The following is a 25045-nucleotide window of genomic DNA, read 5'->3' as shown; positions in this document are numbered from 1 at the left end:
CAGAGAAGTGAAGCGACTCGCCCAAGGTAACACAGCACTTGCCCGGATGGTTTCGGTGACAGAGCGAGATTAGATCGCTGTTTACTTGTTTTGATGTGTTTTGATGTGTATATAGCAGAGAATTAGCGTGGCTCAGTGTTAAGAGCATGGGTTTGGGAGTCAGAGGACGTGGGTTCTAATCTCGCCTCCGCCACTTGTCTGCGGTGTGTGACCTTGGGCAAGTCCCTTCACTTCTCTGTGCCTCAGTTCCCTCATCTGGAAAATGGGGATGAAGACTGGGAGCCCCACGTGGGACAACCTGATGACCTTATACCTCCCCCAGCACTTAGAACAGTGCTTGTCACATAGTAAGCACTTAATAATAATAATAATAATAATGGTATTTGTTAAGCGCTATGTGCTGAGCACTGTTCTAAGCACTGGGGTAAATACAGGGTAATCAGATTGTCCCGCGATGGGCTCACATTTTTTAATCCCCATTTTACAGATGAGGTAACTGAGGCCCAGAGAAGTGAAGTGACTTGCCGAAAGAAAGTCACGCAGCAGACAAGTGACAGAGCCGAGATTAATAATAATTGTGGTATTTGTTAAGCGCTTACTGTGTGCCAAGCACTGTTCTAAGTGCTTGGGTAGATACAAACTAATCAAGTTGTCCCCCATGGGGCTCACAGTCTTCATCCCCATTTTACAGATGAGGTAACTGAGGCACAGAGAAGTGAAGTGACTTGCCCAAGGTCACACAACAGACGAGTGGCGGAGTCAGGATTAGAACCCACGACCTCTGACTCCCAAGCCCAGGCTCCTGTCACTAAGCCACCTTGCTTCTCTAATGGCTTAACAAATGCCATTAGTATTATTATTATTTGCTGTCTGTGTCCCCCATAGATATGTACATATCTATAACCTCATTTATATTAATGCCTGTTTACTTGTTTTGATGTCTGTCTGTCTGTCTATCTATCTATCTATCTATCTATCTATCTATCTATCTATCTATCTATCTCTATCTATCTCTCTATCTCTATCTATCTATCTATCTATCTATCTATCTATCTATATCTATCTATCTATCTATCTATCTATCTATCCATCTATCTATCCATCTATCTATCTATCTAGCTATCTATCTCTCTCTCTCTCTCTCTCTCTCTCTAATTCCATTTCTTTATATTGATGCTATTGATGCTTGTTTACTTCTTTTGCTGTCTGTCTCTCCCCTTCTAGACTGTGAGCCCTTTGTGGGCAGGGATTGTCTCTCTTTATTGCTAAATTGAGCTTTCCCAGCGCTTAGCCCAGTGCCCTGTCACCGTGGGCAAGTCACTTAACCTCTCTGTGCCTCAGTGACCTCATCTGTAAAATGGGGATGAAGACTGTGAGCCTCACGTGGGACAACCTGATGACCCTGTACATAATAATAATAATATTAATGTTGGTATTTGTTAAGCGCTTACTATGTGCAGGGCACTGTTCTAAGCGCTGGGGGGGATACAGGGTCATCAGGTTGTCCACCTGAGGCTCACGGTCTTCATCCCCATTTTCCAGATGAGGTAACTGAGGCCCAGAGAAGTGAAGTGACTTGCCCACAGTCACCCAGCTGACAAGTGGGTGAGCTGGGAGTCGAACCCATGACCTCTGACTCCCAAGCCCGGGCTCTTTCCACTGAGCCACACTGTACATCTCCCCCAGCGCTTAGAACAGTGCTCTGCACATAGTAAGGGCTTAACAAATACCAACATTATTATTATAAATAGGATTGAATAAAGGAATGAAGGCAGGCAGGTCCGGGCCTTTCTCTTAGGGAGGAAAAGGCCTCAAACTCCCTTGAAAAGGCACAGAGGGAGAGGAGGGAGGACGGGCTGTCAATCATCGGGCTGAGCCGGCCTCAGCCAATTGGCTTTCAAAATGCGGCCCAAGTCCCGCCCCCCGGACCCGCCCGCTGGCCCGGCTACACGGCGCCCCCTGGCGGTTCACTCCCCGCGCCGTCGGAGCCAGTGCGCCTGCGCAGCGCAGGACGGGGCCGTGCTGTTCCGGGGGCGGCCGAGCGGGGGCGGCCGAGTGCGGGCGGGGACGGGGGGAGGAGGGGCCCAGCGGGGAGGGGCGGGGCCCGGATAAATTATTATTATTAATAATAATAATAATGTTGGTATTTGTTAAGCGTTTACTATGTGCCAAGCACTGTTCTAAGCGCTGGGTAGGGGTGTACAAGGTGATCAGGTTGTCCCACGTGAGGCTCACAGTCTTCATCCCCCAATTGACAGCTGAGGTCACTGAGGCCCAGTGAAGTGACTTAATAATAATAATAATAATAATAATAATAATAATGTTGGTATTTGTTGAGCGCTTACTATGTGCCAAGCAGTGTTCTAAGTGCTGGGGGAGATACGAGGCCATCAGGTTGTCCCACGTGAGGCTCACAGTCTTAATCGGTGATAGAGAAGCAGCGAGGCTTAGTGGCAAGAGCCCGGGTTTGGGAGTCAGAGGTCATGGGTTCGAATCCCGGCTCTGCCGCTAAGCAGCTGTGTGACTGTGGGCAAGTGACTTCACTTCTCTGGGCCTCAGTTCCCTCATCCGGAAAATGGGGATTAAGATTGGGAGCCCCACGTGGGACAACCTGATGACCCTGTATCTACCCCAGCGCTTAGAACAGTGCTCTGCGCATAGTAAGTGCTTAACAAATACCAGCATTATTACTAATCCCCATTTTACAGATGAGGGCACTGAGAAGTGAAGGGACTTGCCCACGGTCACACAGCTATGAAGCGATTAGAACCCACGACCTCTGACTCCCAAGCCCGGCCTTTTTCCACGCTGCTTCTCTATGAAAGGGAGAGAAGTGATTGAGTGCCTACGCAATGCTTGGCACAAAGTAAGTACTTCCCACGTATTATTTTGATTATTAGGATAATATACTGATGCTATTGATGCCTGACTACTTGTTTTGCTGCCTGTCTCCCCCTTCTAGACTGTGAGCCCGTCCTTGGGCAGGGATTGTCTCTATCTGGTGCCCAATTGTCCATTCCAAGCGCTTAGTACAGTGCTCTGCACATAGTAAGCGCTCAATAAATACGATTGAATGAATGAATGAGTGATTAGACTGTAGGCCCATCGATTAGACCGTAAGCCCATCAAAGGGCAGGGATCGTCTCTATCTGTTGCCGAATTGTCCCTTCCAAGCGCTTAGTACAGTGCTCTCTGCACATAGTAAGCGCTCAATAAATACGATTGAATGAATGAATGAGGGGCGGAGTCTAAATGGGAGGGGCGTGGCCGATTTCTGAAGGGGGGCCGAGTGGTGAGTGACAGACAGGGCCGATTGGCGAGGGGGCGGGGCCGGGCGTTGAAGGGCGGGGCCGGTGACCAATGACGGGACCGATTGGCGATGGGGCGGGGCCGAGCGACCAATGACGCGGCCGATTGGTGAGGGGGCGGGGCCGGGCGGTGAGTGACGGAGCCGTACGTTGGGGGCGGAGGGGCGCGTTGGGGGCGGGGCCGGGCGGTTGAAGACATGACCGATTGGTGAGGGGGCGGGGCCGAGCGTTGAGTGACGGGGTCGAGCGGCCAATGAGGCCACCGATTGGTGAGGGGGCGGGGCCGGGCGGTGAGTGACGGGGCCGTACGTTGGGGGCGGAGGGGAGCGTTGGGGGCGGGGCCGAGCGGGTGACGACATGACCGATTGGTGAGGGGGCGGGGCCGAGCGTAGAGTGACGGGGCCGAGCGGCCAATGACGCGGCCGATTGGTGAGGGGGCGGGGCCGAGCGACCAATGACGGGGCGTATTGGTGCGGGTCGGGGGCGGGCCGTGGAGGCTCCGGAGCAGGGTCGGGTCTGCGAGTGTGTGAGGCGGCTGGGGGGCCCGGCGGCGGCGGCGGCGGCCATCGCGGGGCGGCCATGCCTCGCTGCGGGCGCGTCGGTCGTCTGTTTGAGCTGTGAGTAGCGGGGGCTCGGCCCCACGGCCCAACATCAGCCGCCCCCGGCCTCCGCACGACGCGCCCCGCGCCCCGCACACCCCCCCGAGCCCACCCCGAACCCGCTCTTAGCCCCGCCCCTTTATCCACCCTTGGCCACGCCCCCTCTCCCTCCCTCGGTCCCGTTCCTGCACTTAGCTCCGCCCCTTTGCCCCTCCCTTGGTCCCACCCCTTCCCCCTCCCTTAGCCCCGCCCCTTTCTCCACACTTGGCCCCCCTCCTCCCTTAGCCCCGCCCCCGTACCCCTCTGGCCCCGCCCCTCTCACCTCCCTTGGCCCCGCCCCTTCTCCTCCCTGGCCCCGCCCCCTTTCCCCTCCCTCGGTCCCGCCCTCTTCCCCTTTAGCTCCGCCCCTCTAATCCCTTAGCCCCGCCCCATCCCCTTTGGCCCCGCCCATTTCCCCCCTTCCCTCAGCCCCGCCCCTTACCTCCCTTGGCCCCGCCCCCTTTCACTCCCTCGACCCCGCCCCCTTCCCTCGTCGGCCCCGCCCCCTTCCCCACTTAGCCCCACCCGTTCCCCTTAGCCCCGCCCCTTCCCCTCCTGACCCCGCCCCTTTCCCCGTCCCTTAGTCCCGCCCACTTCCCCCTTAGCCCCGCCCCTTCCCTACATTGGCCTCACTCCTTTTCCCTCCCTTGGCCCCGCCCCTTACCTCCTCCCTTAGCCCCGCCCCCTTTCCCTCCCTTGGCCCCGCCCCTCTCCTCCCTTGGCCCCGCCCCCTCGCCTCCCTTAGCCCCTCCCCCTGGCCCCCTTCCCTCCCTTAGCCACGCCCCTTCCCCTCCCTTAGCCCCGCCCCTTTCCCCTCCCTTAGCCCCGCCCCTTTCCCCTCCCTTAGCCCCGCCCCTTTCCCCTCCCTTAGCCCCGCCCCTTTCCCCTCCCTTAGCCCCGCCCATCTCCCCCTTGGCCCCTCCTCTTGCCCCTCCCTTGCCCCGCCCCTCCCCTTCCTGTGGCCCCGCCCCCTCTCCTCTCTTGGCCCCTCCCCCTCACTTGGCCCCGCCCCTTCCCTCCATTGTCCCCTCCCCCACCTTTCGCTCCCCCTCCATCCCCCTCCACCCCCCCCCCCCAGGCACTTACTCTGTGCAGAGCACTGTTCTAAACGCTGGGGGAGATCCAGGGTCATCAGGTTGTCCCCCGTGGGGCTCCCAGTCTTCAGCCCCATTTGACAGATGAAGTCACTGAGGCCCAGAGGAGGGGAGTGATCTTCAGCCCCATTTGACAGATGAGGTCACTGAGGCCCAGAGGAGGGGAGTGATCTTCAGCCCCATTTGACAGATGAAGTCACTGAGGCCCAGAGGAGGGGAGTGATCTTCAGCCCCATTTGACAGATGAGGTCACTGAGGCCCAGAGGAGGGGAGTGGTCTTCAGCCCCATTTGACAGATGAAGTCACTGAGGCCCAGAGGAGGGGAGTGGTCTTCAGCCCCATTTGACAGATGAGGTCACTGAGGCCCAGAGGAGGGGAGTGGTCTTCAGCCCCATTTGACAGATGAGGTCACTGAGGCCCAGAGGAGGGGAGTGATCTTCAGCCCCATTTGACAGATGAGGTCACTGAGGCCCAGAGGAGGGGAGTGGTCTTCAGCCCCATTTGACAGATGAGGTCACTGAGGCCCAGAGGAGGGAAGTGACTTGGGTCGGCCGGTCACCGAACTCCGTCGGGGACCCAGATCAGCGGGACGGGAGGAGGCAGAGGGAAACGGGGTCCGGGGGCAGGTCTCTGGGCGGTGAGGAGACTCTTAGCCGAGTCACCGGCCTTAGTGAGAAGCGGCGTGGCTCAGTGGCAAGAGCCCGGGCTTGGGAGTCGGAGGTCGTGGGTTCGAATCCCGGCTCCGCCGCTTGCCAGCTGGGTGACTCTGGTAGAGAAGCAGCGTGGCTCAGTGGAAAGAGCCCGGGCTGGGGAGTCAGGGCTCATGAGTTCGAATCCCAGCTCTGCCACTTGTCGGCCGTGTGACTGTGGGCAAGTCGCTTCACTTCTCTGGGCCTCAGTTCCCTCATCTGGAAAACGGGGATGAAGACCGGGAGCCCCACGTGGGACGACCCGACTCCCCTGTGTCCACCCCAGCGCTTAGAACAGTGCTCGGCACATAGTAGGCGCTTAACAAACACCAACATTAGGAATCCCGGCCCCGCCCCTTGTCTGCCGTATGACCGTGGGCAAGTCACTTAATTTCTCTGCGCCTCAGTCAACCTCATCTGTAAAATGGGGATTGAGATTGCGAGCCCCACGTGGGACAAGGGACTGGGTCCGACCCGATTTGCTCGTGTCCTTCTCAGTGCTTAGGACGGGGCCTGGCACGGAGTGAGCGCTTAACAGATACCGTCATCAATAAACGGGCACATTCCCTGCCCACAAGGAGCTTCGAGTCTGGAGAGGGAGACAGACATTAGTGGAAATAAATAAAAATGACAGCTATGGGGGGATGAATAAAGGGAGCGAGGCAGGGCGAAGCAGAAGGGAGTGGGAGAAGAGGAAAGGAGGGTTTAAGAGGATGGGACCGAGAGTCAGAGGACCCGGGTTCTAATTCCGGCCCTTCCGGCCGCTTGCTGTGTGACTTTGGTCAAGAGAAGCAGCGTGGCTCAGTGGAAAGAGCGTGGGCTTGGGAGTCAGAGGTCATGAGTTCGAATCCCAGCTCGGCCACTTGTCAGCTGGGTGACTGTGGGCAAGTCACTTCTCTGGGCCTCAGTTCCCTCATCTGGAAAATGGGGATGAAGGCTGTGAGCCCCACGTGGGACAACCCGATCACCCTGGATCTACCCCAGCGCTTCGAACGGTGCTCGGCACGTAGTAAGCGCTTAACGAATGCCAACGTTATTATTATCATTACTTCCCTTCTCTTTGCCTCAGTTTCCTCACCTGCAGAATGGGGGTTCAGTACCCGTTCTCCCTTCCACTCTGTGAGCCCAAGAGGGACCGGGACGGTGTCCGACCTCATTAACTTGTATCTACCCCAGCGCTTAGAACAGCGCTCACCACAGAGTAGGCGCTTGACAGATGCCCTAAAGAAAAAAAATCGACTCTCTGAATGGTGTCACCGGGGTTAGAACCCGCTCCGCATGAGAGTCCCGCGATAGGGGAGAGCCTGCCTGCGTCCAGGGGGAAATGTGGAGGAAAAGGAAATCGAGGAAGCTCCGTTCGGGTGACCTGGAGGGGCGAAAAACTTCTCAGCCGGCTTCGAGGAGCTAATCATTGCCGGCGCTCGGCCAGACCATTCCTGGCCTTTAGTACAGTGCTCTGCACCTAGTAAGCGCTCAGTAAATGCCATCAATTAACTGATGATTAGGAAAGCCCAACCCGCTCAATATTTGTGTCTGAAAGGCCTGGTCCAGCCTTTTTTTTCTTTCTGGTATTTGTTACACGTGCTTACTGTGGGCCAAGGTCAGCAGACGAGTGGCGAAGCCGGGATTAGGACCCATGACCGCCCAGGCTCTACACACCACACCATGCTGCTTCTCTTCATATAAGAGAGAGAGACTGCGTCTGACCTGACTATCTTGTATCTACCCCAGATACTGAGCACGGCGCTTGGCGCATAGAGAAGCAGCGTGGCTCAGTGGAAAGAGCCCGGGCTTGGGAGTCAGAGGTCATGGGTTCGAATCCCGGCTCCGCCACCTGTCAGCCGTGTGACTGTGGGCAAGTCGCTTCACTTCTCTGGGCCTCAGTTCCCTCATCTGTAAAATGGGGATGAAGACCGTGAGCCTCACGTGGGACGACCTGATTCCCCTGTATCTACCCCAGCGCTTAGAACAGTGCTCGGCACATAGTAAGCGCTTAACAAATACCGACGTTATTATTATTATTATTACACAGTAAGGGCTATCTCGATTGAAAGTGACTGTGAGCCCGTCGTTGGGTAGGGATTGTCTGTTGCCGAATCGTACTCTCCAAGCGCTTAAAACGGTGCTCTGCACACAGTAAGCGCTCAATAAATACGATTGAATGAATGAATGAAAGACATGGAATGGAGATTTGGCAGGCAAATAGCCCAGAAATGAAACAACAGGAAAAAGGGAGCAAAGTAAGGAGTCTTGGGTGGGATTGGGAAATTTCCTGGTTTCCCTCAGACCTGTCAGCTGCCTGGCCCGATTCCAATCCGGCCCTGTCCAAGGAACCATTGTGGGCCAGCGTTTTTTTCTTTTTTTTTTTGTTTGTTTTTTTTAGGGCATTTAGGTGCTTACTACGCACCAGCTACTGTCCTAAGCGCTGGGGTGGGTACAGGCTAGTCAGGTTGGAAACGGTCCCTGGGGCTCACAGTCTTAATCCCCGTTTGACAGATGAGGGAACAGATCCAGAGAAGTGAAGTGACGTGCCACGGGTCACACGGCAGACACGTGGCGGAGCCGGGATTAGAACCCAAATCCCGCCGACTCCCAGGCCCGGGCTCTTGCTAGGCCCCGCTGCTTCTGTCCTGTTTCCAGTTGCCGTTGCGGAGGCCTGGTGTAGACCTAACCTGGCTCCCTCATTATATTGTCAAGTGGGACGGACTCACGGGGTCCAGTTACCCAATGCCCACCTCCTCACCGTCCCCCGTTCCCGCCCGTCCCGCCGTCGACCCCCCGGGCCGCGTCCTCCCGCGGTCCCGGAACGCCCTCCCTCCTCGCCTCCGCCAGACTGACTCCCTTCCCCTCTTCGAAGCCCTCCCGAGAGCTCACCTCCTCCAGGAAGCCTTCCCAGACTGACTCCCCCTTTCCCCCTGCTGCTCCTCCCCTCCCCATCGCCCCGACTCCCTCCCTCTGCTCTCTCCCCCTCCCCGCAGCCCTCGTGTATAGATGTGCATATTTATGATTCTATTGATTTTATGAATGATGGGTGTATATCTAGAATTCCATTCATATCAACGCTATTGATGCCTGTCTACTTGTTTGGTCGTCCGTCTCCCCCCCCCCCTAGACTGGGGGCCCGTCGTTGGGGCAGGGATCGCCTCTATCCGTTGCCGAATTGTCCTTTCCAAGCGCTTAGCACAGTGCTCTGCACCCGGCAAGCGCTCAATAAATACAATCGAATGAATGATGGGGGCCGAGTCAGCGGAGAGTTGAGAGCCGGGGGGGCGGTCGTGACCCGGTGTCCGACCGGCGTCTCCGTTTCAGATGCCTTTGGCTTTTGACGAAGAACATCCCCAGGTACATCTCGGATATTAAACCTCTGCCTCCCAACATCAAAGATAAGCTGATCCAAATAATGAGTTTCCAGGGGCAGATCACGGATTCCAATATCAGCGAGGTAAGGATGTGGATGGAGAGCTGTGTTTGGTTTTGAAAAGCTGTTTTCGAAAAGCGGTGTTAGGGTCCGACGCGTGGACCTGTCTGCTGCAAGTGATCGGAGCGGAGCCTGTAGTAACTTTCCAGTTGATTTGAAAAGCAGACCATTCAACCAGGTTTTCGCTGGCTGGTCCAGCTTCACGCCTGCTCTTCGGAGCCCTCTCCGTCTCTCCGTCTTCCCCTCTAAACTGTAAGCTCACTGTGGGTAGGGGATGTTTCTGTTCTATCGCTGGAAGTACTCTCCCAAGCGCTTAGTACAGTGCTCTGCACCCAGAAGCACTCAGTAAATACATTTGGCTGACTGGAAACTGCGAAGCGGCTTGGCCTAGTGCAAAGAGCCTGGGCCTGGGAGTGGGTATAATAATGCTGGTATTTGTTAAGCGCTTACTATGTGCAGAGCACTGTTCTAAGCGCTGGGGGAGATACAGGGTCATCAGGGTAATCGGGTTGTCCCATGTGAGGCTCACAGTTAATCCCCATTTTACGGATGAGGGAACTGAGGCCCAGAGAAGTGAAGTGACTCGCCCACGGTCACACGGCTGACAGGTGGCAGAGCCGGGATTCGAACCCATGAACTCTGATCCCCAAACCCGGGCTCTTTCCACTGAGCCACGCTGCTTCCCCAAGACCTGGCTCCTAATCCCGGCTCCGCCACGTGTCCGCTGCGTGACCTCGGGCAAGTCACTCAGCTTCTCTGTGCCTCGGTTTCCCCGACTGGGCAGTTCATGCAGTCGTATTTATTGAGCGCCCGCTGCGTGCAGGGCACTGTACTGAGAGCCTGCGAGAGTACAGTCCAGCGATAGACACGGTCCCTGACCCAGCCGGGGATACAAAAGCCGTTCTCCCTCCACCTCGGACGGTGAGGTCCCACGTGGGATAAGGGATCGGGGTCCGACTCGATCAACTTGGATCCTACCCCAGCGGCTCGGAACGCTGCTTAACTTTTATTGACTCGATCCTGTTTAATCGAGCCCTTACTGTGTGCAGAGCACCGTACTAAGCACTCGGGAGAGGACAGTACGGCGATAAACAGACCCATTCCCTGCCCACGACGAGCTTACGGTCTAGAGCAGACAAGCGGAGGAGCTGGGATTTGAACCCAGGTCTCTCTGGGACCCAGGCCCGTGCTAGGCCACGCTACATCACCCCGCTGTGATTTACTTGTGTGGGGGATGACGCTGCTAGTGAAATTTCTGGTGACAGGAGAGGATTGATCAGTCTATCAGTGGTATTTATCGAGTGCTTGCGGTGTGCCTGGGAGAATACAACAGAGTTGGTAGTATATATCTTCATTACCCTATTTATGGTGTTAATGAGATGTACATCACCCTGATTCTATTTATTTGCTATTGTTTTAATGAGATGTTCTTCCCCTCGACTCTATTTCTCGCCATCGTTCTCGTCCGTCCGTCTCCCCCGGTTAAAATAAATAAAACAATTGTTGGTATTTGTTAAGCGCTTACTATGTGCAGAACACTGTTCTGAGCGCTGGGGTAGACACAGGGGAATCAGGTTGTCCCACGTGGGGCTCGCGGTCTTAATCCCCGTTTTACAGATGAGGGAACTGAGGCCCAGAGAGGCGAAGTGACTCGCCCACAGTCACACAGCCGACGAGTGGCAGAGCTGGGATTCGAACTCATGAGCCCTGACTCCAAAGCCCGTGCTCTTGTGAGCCCATCAAAGGGCAGGGACCGTCTCTATCCGTTGCCGATTTGTCCATTCCAAGCGCTTAGTCCAGTGCTCTGCACATAGTAAGCGCTCAGTAAATACTACTGAATGAATGAACAAGTGGCAGAGCTGGGTTTCGAACCCATGACCTCTGCCTCCCAAGTCCTGGCTCGGCACATAGTAAGCGCTCAATAAATACTATTGCATGAATGAATGAATGCACAAGCACGCTGGCCACAGCGAGCTTACAGCCTCGAAGGGGAGACAGACGTGAATATAAATATAAATTAAATATAATGATAAATAAATCATTTAGACTATACAATTTATAGGTATGTACACATGGGTACGTTGAGAATAGAGCACGGTCTATAGAGCAGGGGCCTGGAAGTCAGAAGTCTTGTCCCGGCTCTGCCGCCTGTCCGCCGTGTGAGCTTGGGGAAGTCACTTCACTTCCCCGGGTCTCGGTTCCCTCATCTGTAAAATGGGGATTGGGCCTGGGAGCCCCACGTGGGACGTGGACTGTGTCCAGCCGATTAGCTGGTGTCCACCCCAGCGCTTAGAACCGTAAAAGAAAGAAAGGGGAAACCCAAAGGGCCGGTTTTTAGCGATGTCGTGAACGTTGGCCCGACAGACTTCGGCGACAGATCAGCTCTGCGGGTTGTATGAGAGAGATGCGTCGAAGGTCACGCCGAGGTTACGGGCACGTGAGACAGGGAGGAGAAGCGGCGTGGCTCAGGGGCAAGGGCCCGGGCTCGGGAGTCAGAGGTCATGGGTGCTAATCCCGCCTCCGCCAGCTGTCAGCTGTGTGACTCTGGGCAAGTCACTTGACTTCTCGCTGCCTCAGTTCCCTCATCTGCAAAATGGGGATGAAGTACGTGAGCCCCACGAGGGACAACCTGATGACCCTGCATCTCCCCCAGCGCTTAGAACGGTGCTCGGCACATAGTGAGCGCTTACCAAATACCAACATCATCATCGTCGTCATTATTATTATTGGTATTGTCTACGGTGATGGGAAAATCAGGGGGAGGACAGGGTTTGGGTGGGAAAATGAGGAGTGCCGATTTGGACGTGTTACGGTTGAGGGGTCGATGGGATATAATCATAACGTGGGTATCTGTTAAGGGAAGTAATGATAATAATAACGTTGGTATCCGTTAAGCGCTTCCTATGTGCAGAGCACTGTTCTCAGCGCCGGGGTCGACACAGGGGAATCGGGTCGTCCCACGTGGGGCTCGCGGTCTTCATCCCCATTTTCCAGCTGAGGTCACTGAGGCACAGAGAAGTGGTGACTCGCCCACAGTCACGCAGCTGACAGGTGGCAGCGCTGGGATTCGAACCCATGACCTCTGCCTCCCAAGCCCGGGCTCTTCCCACTGAGTCACGCTGCTTCTCCGGATATCCACCTACACCCGTCCTGGGGGCCTGAGGGAAGGTGACATTGCAGAAAAGAAGGGAGGGCTGGTGAGGTAGATTTGGAAATGGTATCCCCGTAGGAGAGTAGATGCGTGCATTTTACATTCATCAAGCATTTCGAGTTGTCCGTTAACCCCAGCTGGGAGGACGTTTCCCTTTAATGAACAAGCACCTGTGCTCCGAAGTGAAATTTCAGCGTACTGTCTAGTCCTCTGACGTTGACTGTGAAATGGAAGGACGCGCAATTTTGCCCCGATGTCCGTTCTAGTTACCACTTCCCCCCTGAAAGGGGATCATAGGAAGCATGAGAAACTAAGTGGCCTCGACAAAACTGAGAGAATGAATCGCGCTCGTCAGTCGCAAGGTGATGTTAGAGTGTTGGCTCCCTGTTCCGAGCCTTTGAAAGACAACAGGCAAAAAGGGGTTTTTCTTTTCGCAAGAGGAGCAAGGAGGCCAAAAAAAAAAAAAAAAAAAAAAAGATTCCATCCTTCTTGCGTGTACTCTTTCCTCACTGAAATTTCCTCACTATTAATCAATAGTATTTATTAATATTCTTGCTCCTGATCCAAAAAGGCTTCCTTTCCACTAATCGATTGTATTTATGGAGTGTTTACTATGTGGGGAGCGTGGCACTGAGCGTCTGGGAGAGGACAGGGAATTAGCAGACAAGGTTACAGTCTGGTTGCTTAGTGAAGTTCCTGGCACATAGTAAGTACTTAATGAACACTTATTTTGTCGGTCAGTCATTTATTGAGTGCTTACTGTATGCAGAGCTCGGGAGAGTACAGTACAACAAGAAACAGACACATTCCCTGCCCACAATAAGTTTACAGTCATTATTACAGAGAAGCAGCGTGGCGCAGTGGCTAGAGCATGGGCCTGGGAGTCAGAGGGTCATGGGTTCTAATCCCGGCTCCACCGCGTCTGCTGCGTGGCCTTGGGCAAGTCACTTCGGTTCTCTGGGCCTCCAGTTACCTCACCCGGAAAATGGGGATCGAGACAGTGAGCCCCACCTGGGATAGGGATTGCGTCCAACTAGATTTGCTTGTGTCCATCCCAGCGCTTAGTACGGTGCCTGGCACAAAGTAAGCGCTTAACAGTTACTGTCATTATTACGCAGCGGATCACGCAGGGGCTAACTTTCAAATCATCCGGCAATTGAGCTCCACGCCCCGAGGGACACCCACTTCTCCTAGGTCCAGCGAGGAGGTCCGCCCGGACGCCGGGCGCCCCGGGGGGTCCGGCAGAGCGGACGTCCCCGACCCTGGGCGGAGGCGAGTCGCCTCGTCGGTGTCGCGGAGCTCCAACCAACTTCCAAAAATTCATGGAGGCCCCTCCCCTCATCTCCCACTCCCTTCGGCGTCCCCCTGACTTGCTCCCTTTGCTCTTCCCCCCCCTCCCAGCCCCGCACCGCTTATGTCCATACCTGGCATTTTCTTTATACGTATCTACGCCCGTCTCCCCCCCTCCTAGACCGCAAGCTCGTTGTGGGCAGGGAATGCCGCCGTTCATCGTCGCGTCGTACTCTCCCGAGCGCTTAGTCCAGTGCCCCGCCCGCGGTACTAAAACACGATCGAATAATAAATAGGACGGATTTATTTAATACTCAACAAATACCCCGATCCTCTTCCTTGGCCGTATCGGGGAGGGAGGGACCGTGTGACACGAGCCGTCGGCATTTTCTCGCTGGAGGGTCAGCGATCTGAGGGTCAGCGATCGCCGCCGGCCCTGCGGGATCGGCGACCTCGTGAGGGTTCAGAATCCGGGTGGAGGCCGGGCGGGATGGGGCGCGTTTCCCCAGAGCCAACGGCGCCTCGTCGCAGAGATAGAGTTGGTCTTTACGGTCACGGGTCGAGGGCAGGAGGCCGGGAGGTCGGCGAGGAGGCCATCGAGGCGGGAGAGGGCAAGCGGTTGGATCAAGGGGGTCGCGGTTTGGATGGAGGGGAAAGGGCAGATTTAAGCAGTGGCGGGAAGGTTGAACCGACGGGATTTAGCGATAGATGGATGGATGGCGATGGTGTCACGCGCCTGCTTACCGTGCGTCGAGCGCCGTTCTAAGCGCTGGGGCCAGTCGGTCTTAATCCCCGTTTTACAGATGAGGTCACCGAGGCACGGAGAAGTGAAGTGACTTGCCCGAGGTCACACGGAAGCGGCAGAGCCGGGATTAGAACCCACGACCTTCGGACTCCCGGGCCCGGGCTCCGAACGTGTGGGTGGAACGAGAGGGAGGAGTCAAGGACGATGCCAAGGTTGCAGGCCCGTGAGATAGGGAAGATAGTGGTGTTGGCTACAGCGACGGGAAAGTCACGGGGAGGACGGGGCTTCGGGGGAGAAGATGAGGATTTGTGATTCGGACGCGGTTAGTTTGATGCGTTGGGGGGACATCCCCCCAGTAGAGGTGTCCCGAAGGCCGGAGGAAATGAGACACTGCAGAGAAGGAGAGAGAAGAGATATGGAGAGGTATATTGAGAGGCAGCGTGGCTCAGTGGCAAGAGCCCGGGCTTTGGAGTCAGGGGTCATGGGTTCGAATCCCGGCTCTGCCACCTGTCACCTGTGTGACTGTGGCCAAGTCACTTCACTTCTCTGTGCCTCAGTGACCTCCTCTGTAAAATGGGGACGAAGACTGTGAGCCCCACGTGGGGCAACCTGATTCCCCGTGTCTCCCCCAGCGCTTAGAACAGTGCTGTGCACATAGTGAGCGTTTAACAAATACCGACATCGTTATATTTGGGGATCGCTTGCGTACAGAGGATAACCAGCCATGTAAATATCTACTTGGGAGGCCGTAGCTTTATCAAGTTCTTTCATCGTGCCTCAATAAGAGGACGTAGGCACGTTGACTGTGACTCAGATATATACTTCCGAAGTACGTAGGAGCACATGACTTTGAGTGAATTTGAGTGAAATGTCTTTAGATCCAAATTAGATGTGTCCACGTGTGAAAAAGATGCCTGGTTCGGTGAAAAGGAGGTTTCGCCTTGCTTAAATTACAGATTCTGCATCCTGCAGTGGAAAGTCTGGATCTCCGGAGCTGTGATATTTCAGATGCCGCCCTGATGCACCTGGGTAACTGCAGAAAACTCAAGAAATTACATTTAAATTCCGCAAAAGAGAACAGAACTTCCATAACGTCAGAAGGTATATCGCTTAGCGGCGATCGCGCTGGAACGCGGATCTTGTTAAGTGACTTTAAGTGACTTGCCCACAGGCACACAGCTGACAAGTGGCAGAGCTGGGATTCGAACTCACGACCTCTGACTCCCAAGCCCGGGCTCTTTCCACTGAGCCACGCTGCTTACTGTGTGTCGAGCACCGTTCTGAGTGCTCGAGAAGATACGAGCTAATCAGGTTGGACACAGTCCCTGCCTCACGTGGGGCTCTCAGTCTTAATCCCCGTTTTACAGCTGAGGTAACTGAGGCCCAGAGAAATGAACTTGCCCAGAGTCACACAGCAGACAGCTCGCTGTGCGCAGAAAAAGTGTCTGTTTATCGTTCTCTTGGTCTCTCCCAAGTGCTTAGACACGATAAGCGCTCGATAAATACGCTCAAATGAGTGAATGGAAGTGTCAGGGCCAGGATTAGAACCCAGGTCCTTCTGACTCCCAGGCCCGTGCTCCATCCACTAGTCCAAGCTTCTTCCCGGGCCTGTATTTTGAATTTGTGTTTTGTGTGTTGTGCTTCGTGTTGCGGGAAGGGAAGGGAAGAGAAGCAGCGTGGCTCACTGGAAAGAGCACGGGCTTTGGAGTCAGAGGTCATGGGTTCGAACCCCGGCTCTGCCACTTGCCAGCTGTGTGACTTTGGGCGAGTCACTTCACTTCTCGGTGCCTCAGTTCCCTCATCTGTCAAATGGGGATGAAGACTGTGAGCCCCACGTGGGACAACCCGATTCCCCTGGGTCTACCCCAGCGCTCAGAACAGTGCCCGGCACATAGTAAGCGCTTAACAGATACCAACATTAATTAAGTAATTAATTAAGATCTCTTCGCCACCCTAATTCATTCATTCCGTGGTATTTATTGAGCGCTTACCGTGTGCAGAGCACGGTACCGGGCGCTTGGAAAGTACGTTAGTTTCGACGACGTCGTCCTCGTCGTGTTTTTCTAGGAATCAAAGCGGTGGCCTCCTCTTGCGTGTATTTGCTGGAGACCTCCCTGAAGAGGTGCAGCAACCTCACGGACGAAGGGGTTTCGGCCCTGGCGATCCACTGCCGGTTCTTGAGGATCCTCGACTTGGGGGGCTGCCCCGGTATCACCGACCGGTCACTCCGGGCCCTGGGGGACAACTGCCCGCAGCTGCGAAGTGTCGACTTTTCAGCGACTCAGGTAAGGGGAGATGCCAAGGTTTTCATCTCCGTTCAGTCAGTCGTATTTATGGAGCGCTTACTGTGTACTAAGCGCTTGGGAAAGTACCACACAACAGTAGACAGCCACATTCCCTGCCCACCACGAGCTCGTAGTCTAGAGGGAAGCAGCGTGGCGCAGTGGAAAGAGCCCGGGCTTGGGAGCCTGGGGTCATGGGTTCGACTCCCCGGCTCTGCCCCTTGTCAGCTGTGTGACTGTGGGCGAGTCGCTTCGCTTCTCTGGGCCTCAGTTCCCTCCTCTGGAAAATGGGGATGAAGACTGGGAGCCTCACGCGGGACAGCCCGATGACCCTGTATCTCCCCCAGCGCTTAGAACGGTGCTCTGCACAGAGTAAGCGCGTGACAGATACCACCGTTATTATGATTATTACTCGGGAAGGGGTCCAAAATCCAAGTGGGAGGGTCTGCTTCCCCTGAGGTGAAATTAACAAATACAACAGCGGGCGTCAGAGATGGAGAGAAGACGTCAAAGGAGACCCCAGTCGGACGGAGAGAATCTGGTGATTTTTCCCTCCCGGTGATCTGAAGACAAGCTAATAACTGTGACATTTGCTAAGTGCTTACTCTGGGCCAGGCACTGGGGTAGATAATCAGGTCACACCTGGGGCTCTCAGTCTGAGTAAGTAAGAGGGACACAGGGTAAGGAATCCCCGTTTGGCAGAGGGAATTTAGCACGGAGAAGTTCGTGGCTCAGTGGAAAGAGCCCGGGCTTTGTAGTCAGGGCTCATGAGTTCGAATCCCGGCTCGGCCACTTGTCGGCTGCTGTGTCTACCCAGGAGAAGCAGCGTGGCTCAGTGGAAAGAGCACGGGCTTTGGAGTCAGGGCTCATGAGTTCGAATCCCAGCTCTGCCACTTGTCGGCTGTGTGACTGTGAGCAAGTCACTTAACTTCTCTGGGCCTCAGTTCCCTCATCTGTAAAATGGGGATTAAGACTGTGAGCCCCACGTGGGACGACCTGATTCCCCTGTGTCTACCCCAGCGCTTAGGACGGTGCTCGGCACACAGTAAGCGCTTAACAGATACCAACATTAATTAATTAAGTTAAATTCCTGGCCCAAGGTCACACAGCATGGTGGAGTGGATAGAGCACGGGCCTGGGAGTCAGAAGGTCATGGGTTCCGATCCCGGCACGTCTGCTGGGTGACCCTGGGCGAGCCATTTCACCTCTGTGCCTCAGTGACCTCATCTGTAAAATGGGGATTGAGACTGAGCCCCATGTGGGACAGGGACTGCGTCCAACCCAATTTGCTTGTGTCCACCCCGGCGCTTAGTACAGATCCTAGTGCAGAGTAAGCACTCACAAATACCGCGATTATCATTATTATTATTATTACAGCAGGTGAGTGGCAGAGCCGGGATTAGAACTCAGGTCCCTCTGACTCCCAGGCCTGGGCGCTTTCCATTAGACCACACTGCTTCTAAGGACTCTAGACTGTAGAGACTCTGATAACAATAATATTGTTGGTGTCTGTTAAGCGCTTACTATGTGCCGAGCACTGTTCTAAGCGCTGGGGTAGATACAGGGGGATCAGATTGTCCCATGTGGGGCTCACAGTCGTTTCATCCCCATTTTACAGATGAGGTAGCTGAGGCACCGAGAAGTGAAGTGACTTGCCCAAAGTCACACAGTTGATCGGTGGCGGAGCCGGGATTAGAGCCCATGACCTCTGACTCCCGAGCCCGGGCTCTTGCCCCTGAGCCCCGCTGTAAATTCACTGTGGGCAGGGAACATGCCTATTACGCCTCTGTTATATCGTATTCTCCCGTGAGTAATAATAATAATGTTGGTATCTGTTAAGCGCTTACTCTGTGCAGAGCACCGTTCTAAGCACTGGGGGAGATACAGGGTCATCGGGCCGTCCCACGTGAGGCTCACGGTCTACATCCATTTTCCAGGTGAGGTCACTGAGGCACAGAGAAGTGAGGTGACTTTGCCCACAGTCACACGGCTGACAGGTGGCGGAGCCGGGATTCGAACCCATGAGCTATGACTCCCAAGCCCGGGCTCTTTCCACTGAGCCACGCTGCTTGTAAGCGCTCAGTAAATGCGGCCGATTGACTGAGCGTGTGTCGAGTCCTTATTATTCTACCTATCGTGTGTCCGTGCGTGTGTGTAAGTGGGATAGTTGACTAAGTTCTCCCATTTAAAGGAAAGCCTGGTTGCCGAGGGCAGGGGGTGAATAAAAAAAGGGGGCAGTTGCAGTCATTCGTTCAGTGGTATTTATTGAGCGCTTCCTGCGTGCAGAGCATTCATTCATTCCGTCGTATTTCTGGAGCGCTCACTGCGTGCAGAGCACTGTACTGACCGCTTGGAAAGTCCCATCCCCACGTGCCAATCATAATGGTAAGGTTGGTATTTGTTAAGCGGTTACTACGTGCAGAGCCCTGTTCTAAGCGCCGGGGGAGATACAGGGTCATCAGGTCGTCCCTCGTGAGGCTCACGGTCTTCATCCATTTTCCAGATGAGGGAACTGAGGCCCAGAGAAGTGAAGTGACTCGCCCACAGTCACACAGCTGACAGGTGGCCGAGCCGGGATTCGAACCCATGACCGCCGACTCCCAAGCCCGGGCTCTTTCCCCTGAGCCACGGAACGAGGGGATTTGTTAAGCGCTTACCGTGTGCCAAGCACTCGGGCACTGTACTAAGTGCCGGAGCGGCTCTCCCGACCCCCGACCCCCGACCGCGGGGCTCACGGTGGCCCCTGCCTGCGGGGACAACGCGGGCAGGGCGGTCGCGGCGGCCGGTAGGTCCTCCCCGTGGCACGGGGGCCAGGATTGCCCATCTCCGGACTCAAACGCCGTTCCTGAACTCGGTTGTCGATTCCGTTTCGTGCTTCGGCGAGGCCCTCTTCTAGCCCAAGAATAATAATAACAATGTTGGTATTTGTTGAGCGCTTACTATGTGCAGAGCACTGTTCTAAGCGCTGGAGTAGATAATCAGGTTGTCCCAGGTGGGGCTCACAGTTTTGCATCCCCATTTGACAGATGAGGTCACTGAGGCACAGAGAAGTTAAGTGACTTGCCCACAGTCACACGGCTGACGCAGCGTGGCCTGGTGGAAAGAGCTCGGGCCCGGGAGGCAGAGGACCTGGATTCTAATCCCGGCCCCGCCGCTTTTCCGCTGTCGCTTCACTTCTCTGGGCCTCGGTTACCTCGTCTGGAAAACGGGGATGAAATCCCACTCCCTCCTAGACCGTAAGCCCCATGCGGGACAGGATACTGTGTCCAATTTGATCAACTTGTATGGGAGCCAGAGGTCATGGGTTCAAATCCCAGTTCTGCCACTTGTCAGCAGTGTGACCGTGGGCAAGTCACTTCACTTCTCTGGGCTTCAGTCCCCCATCTGTAAAATGGGGATGAAGACTGTGAGCCTCATGTGGGACACCCTGATTGCCCTGTATCTACCCCAGCACTTAGAACAGTGCTCTGCACATAGTAAGCGCTTAACAAATACCAACGTTATTATTATTATCTATCCCAGCACTGTTTTTTTAATGGTATTCATTAAGCACATACTATGTGCCGGGCACTGTTCGTTCATTCAATAGTATTTATTGAGCGCTTACTAGGTGCAGAGCACTGTACCAAGCGCTTGAAATGTACAATTTGGCAACAGATAGAGACGATCCCTGCCCATCGACGGGCTTACAGTCGCGCTGGGGTAGCTACAAGTCCCTGTCCCCCGTGGGGCTCACAGTCTCAATCCCCATTTTACAGATGAGGTCACTGAGGCCCAGAGAAATGAAGCGAATTGCCCAAGGTCGCACAGCGGACAAGTGGCGGAGCTGGGATTGGAACCCAAGCCCTTCTGACTCTCGGGCCCGTGTTCTAGCCACTAGGTCATGCTGTTTCTTGTGCCCGGCGTGTAGTAAGCACTTAACGAGTCTCGTCTTATGCCGCTGAGTCGTCTCTGACCCATAGCGATGCCGTGGACAGCGTGGCTCAGTGGAAAGAGCCCGGGCTTGGGAGTCAGAGGTCATGGGTTTGAATCCCCGCTTTGCCACTTGTCAGCTGTGTGACTGTGGGCAAGTCACTTCACTTCTCTGGGCCTCAGTTCCCTCCTCTGTCAAATGGGGATGAAGATTGTGAGCCTCACGTGGGACAACCTGATGACCCTGTATCTCCCCCAGCGCTTAGAACAGTGCTCGGCACATAGTAAGCGCTTAACAAATACCAACATTATTATTATTGTTATCTCTCCTGGAACGCCCCACCTCCATCTGCCATCACTCTGGTAGCGGATCCACAGAGTTTTCTCGGTAAAAATCCGGAAGTAGTTGACCACTGCCTCCTTCAGCGCAGTCAGCGCGAATCTCCGCCCTCGACTCTCTCCCGGGCCGCCGCTGCCCGGCACGGGGGAGTTTCGACTGGTAGCCGCCGGCCCGCCGCCCGCTAGCCGCCGGCCGAGCCGGGAATGGAACGGACGGGCCTCCGCTCGACTCTCCCTCCCGTAGCCGAGACTGGTAGAGGACTGGAAACTCCCCAGGTGCCATCCCGAGAGCTTAACAAGTACCACAATTATGAGTTGTTATCATCATTATCGCTGAAAGTTTCTCTCTGTGGGCAGGGATAGTGTCTACCGACTCTATTACATTGTATTTTCCCAAGCGCTTAAGTGTAGTGCTCGGCACACCGTCAGCGCTCAATAAATACCGATGATTGATTGATTATCGAAAGCTCACGGTGGGCAGGGGTCACGTCTACCAATCCTGTTGTACTCTATTCTCCCAAGCGCTTATAATATAGTGCTCCCCACACAGAAGGCGGTCAATAAATATGGATCGATTGACGTTAGTCCGCATCCATTCCTTCCATCGTATTTATTGAGCACTTACTGTGTGCAGAGCACTGTGCTAAGCGCCGGGAATGTACAGTCGGGCAACGGATAGAGACGATCCCTGCCCAACAGCGGGCTCACAGTCTAAAAGGGGGAGACGGCAAAACAAACGTATGCGAAGAAGAGTGATCACATCCCCCGATAGGTGTTCTTGCTTAATTTTTCCTAGGTCACCGATGGGGGTGTGATAGCGCTTGTCAGCGGAGTGTGTTCGAAGAAACTAGAGGTAATCTTTTCTGACGTATTTCCTTATAAAATAACGAATAGAAAAACGTCGGAGTTTTGTATTTATCGGTGTACTAGGAGATGGTCGTAAAGTTCGTTAATCTTTCCATACTAGGCGCTGTGAGCACTGTAAGGCTTGCTGTGCCCTATATCCCGGTTATAGCTCCGCCGCATGTCTGCTGGGGGACCTTGGGGAAGTCACTTCACTTCTCTGAGCCTCAGAGAAGAAGCGTGGCTCAGTGGAAAGAGCCCGGGCTTGGGAGTCACCGGTCATGGGTTCTGATCCCGGCTCCGCCACTTGTCAGCTGGGTGACTTTGGGCAGGTCACTTAACTTCACCGGACCTCAGTTCCCTCATCTGTAAAATGGGGATTAAAGCTGATAGCCCCACGTGGGACAACCTGATCACCTTGTATCTCCCCCAGCGCTTAGAACAGTGCTTTGCACATAGTAAGCGCTTGACAAATACCATCATTATTATTATTATCTGAAAAATGGGGATTAATGCTGCGAGCCCATTGTGGGCAGGGATTGTCTCTCTTTATTGCTGAGATATACTTTCCAAGCTCTTAGTACAGTGCTCTGCACATAGTAAGCGCTCGACAAATATGATTGAATGAATGAATGAAGTCACTCAGGTTGGACGCAGTCCCTGTCCCACAAGGGGCTCACGGCATTAATCCCCATTTTCCAGATAATAATAATAATGATGGTATTTGTTAAGCGCTTACTATGAGCAAAGCACTGTTCTAAGCGCTGGGGGAGATACGCTCACAGTGTAGAAGGGGGAAAAGACATCAAAACAAGTAAACAGGCATCAATATAAATAAAGTATAGATATATACACATCAAAAAAGTAAATAGGCATCAGTATAAATACATAGAGTTGTAGATATATACATAGAGACATAAGTGCTCTGGGGCGGAGATCGGGGGAAGAATAAAGGGGGAGAGTCGAGGTGACGTAGAAGAGGGGGAGGTGAGGAGAGGGGGCGCTTAGGCTGGGAAGGCCTCTTGGAGGAGGTGAGCCTTCGGTAGGGCTTTGAAGAGGGGAAGAGTGACACGTATCTGCCCCAGCGCTTAGAACAGATCACACAGCGGGCGAAGAGCAGTTAGCCCTAGTGGATAGAGAACGGGCTTGGGAGTCAGAAGGTCCTGGATTCTAAACTTGGCTCAGCCACCTGTCTGCTGTGTGACCTTCATTCATTCGTTCATATCGGATTTATTGAGCGCTCACTGTGTGCAGAGCACTGTACTAAGCGCTTGGAAAGTACAGTACAGCCCCAAACCAATACTCCAAAAGAAGAGAAACAGGGAAAACGGAAGCAGAAACATCATTCGATGTTGGCTACTGGAATTCTAGAATGCAGTCGAGTCCCTGCAAGTATTAAAGGGTAAAGGGTCCAAGTTCCACTTTTTGAATAGGACTTGGACCAGCACCAAAAGTTCACTAGAAAGGGAAACATAGAGAAATAAAAATAAAAAAAGAAATAACAACAAGACACAACTGGGAAGGAGTCGACTGCCTGGAACAAAGACATTCTCTCTCTCAGAAAGACTCCACCTCCCCGCAACTCCTGTCCATCTCTCCTGAAGTCATTCTGTTTTTAAAAACAGCCATGATGGTCAAGCAAATATTAATGTTGGTATTTGTTAAGCGCTTACTATGTGCAGAGCACTGTTCTAAGCGCTGGGGTAGATACAGGGTCATCAGGTCATCCCACGAGAGGCTCACAGTTAATCCCCATTTGACAGATGAGGTATCTGAGGCCCAGAGAAGTGAAGTGACTCGCCCACAGTCACACAGCTGACAAGTGGCGGAGCTGGGATTCGAACCCATGACCTCTGACTCCCAAGCCCGTGTTCTTTCCACTGAGGCATGCTGCTTCAAACATCAGAGATCCAGCACAGGAATTAATCCTGCTTTCATCCAGCACACAGTCATTTTAAAGAGGAGAAGCTCTTTACCTCTTGAGAGGATATTAGAAATGCCTCAAATACCATCAGGGATGGGCGAACTGCTTTTATGGAAAATGTTCAGACTCCTCCTTTAATAAGAGGCAGCGAGAGCTCGGGCCGTCTTGCAAAATAAATCATTAGACTGTTCGCAAGAATTCCGGCAAGACCACCTTCCAATCCGTCTCCCCGACTCTGTCAATGTCTCAGGTCCTGTACTTTTCCCCGGAGATTCCACAGAAAAAATATATCTTTTTTTTTAAATAAAGAGCAATTGTTAACCATTCCCAAGACAGACACCGTTAAGATGATAGCTGAAGCAAAGCTGCCTTAGAAAAGGGGACACATTTCGATAAGCAGTAATCTCCTAATCTCCTACGAGCTAGTGGGAATCGTGGGGTTGGGAGGCAGAGAGACAACACACAAAAGACACAGATTGAGGTCACATGGACAGGACTGATTTTCTCCCCCCAAAACCGGTCGACTTTCCTGTCTCTGCCCCCCTCCCTGCATCCTCTTGGGCAAGTCGTCAAACTTCCCTGTACCCCAGTCCCCTCTTCTGTAAAATGGGGATTAAGACCGTGAGCCCCCGTAGGACAGGCACTGTGCCAGCCTGATTAGCTGGTATCTACCCCAGTACTTAATAATAATGTTGGTATTTGTTAAGCGCTTACTATGTGCAGAGCACTGTTCTAAGCCCCGGGGTAGATAACAGGGTAATCAGGTTGTCCCACGTGAGGCTCACCGTCTTCCTCCCCATTTTACAGATGAGGGAACCGAGGCACAGAGAAGTGAAGTGACCTGCCCGCAGTCACACAGCTGACAGGTGGCAGACCGGGATTCGAACCCGTGACCACTGTACTTAGTACAGCGCCTGGCACGAAGTAAGAGCTTAACAAATACCATTAAAAAAAAAAAAAAAGAAGTGGAGGAGCTGGGATTACAACTGAGGCCCGTGCTCTTTCCACTAGGTCAAGCCGGTTCCCAGCTTTGGGGCAGGCCAACCTTAATTTTGGCGATCGGTTGTTCTGCTTTTTTAAATGTTATATCGGCGTTCACTTCATAGTAGGCAACCTTGCCACCCGCCGGAGCTTCAACTAAAGACCCTGGCGTTTCTTGTCTTCTTCAAAGGAGATCCACATGGGCCACTGCGTCAATCTGACCGATGAAGCGGTGGAGGCTGTCCTCACTTGCTGTCCTCAGATTCACATTCTTCTCTTCCATGGCTGCCCACTGATCACAGGTCAGTCCCATAAATGCCTTCCTTCGATTTTATTCCCGGGAGAAAGTGAGTTTTATCTTATCTTACAGTTACCTCAGTCTTGTCACTTATGAAGCGCTTAATAATTCCCCGGACTCACTAACTGTGCCT

General features: G+C 53.9%; 1 protein-coding gene across 5 annotated transcripts in view; it reads left to right on the top strand.

Annotated features, from left to right (window-relative positions):
- The first annotated feature begins 3835 nt into the window (after positions 1-3835).
- Positions 3836-25045, top strand: part of AMN1 (antagonist of mitotic exit network 1 homolog) — a 29494-nt gene continuing 8284 nt past the window's right edge. For 3 of the 5 annotated variants that reach the window (XM_029057857.2, XM_029057859.2, XM_029057860.2), the window contains exons 1-6: positions 3836-3925; positions 9039-9171; positions 15290-15434; positions 16401-16618; positions 21663-21719; positions 24805-24916. In XM_029057857.2, the coding sequence (XP_028913690.1) occupies positions 3888-3925; positions 9039-9171; positions 15290-15434; positions 16401-16618; positions 21663-21719; positions 24805-24916 (703 nt within the window). In that variant the 5' untranslated portion in view covers positions 3836-3887. The remainder of the gene's footprint in view (positions 3926-9038; positions 9172-15289; positions 15435-16400; positions 16619-21662; positions 21720-24804; positions 24917-25045) is intronic. The other 2 variants (XM_029057858.2, XM_029057861.2) reach the window with 2 other exon arrangements.

This window comes from Ornithorhynchus anatinus, chromosome 2, assembly GCF_004115215.2.
Source record: "Ornithorhynchus anatinus isolate Pmale09 chromosome 2, mOrnAna1.pri.v4, whole genome shotgun sequence".
In the NCBI taxonomy this organism is placed as follows: Eukaryota; Metazoa; Chordata; class Mammalia; order Monotremata; family Ornithorhynchidae; genus Ornithorhynchus; species Ornithorhynchus anatinus.
This window is presented reverse-complemented; position numbering and strand designations above follow the sequence as displayed.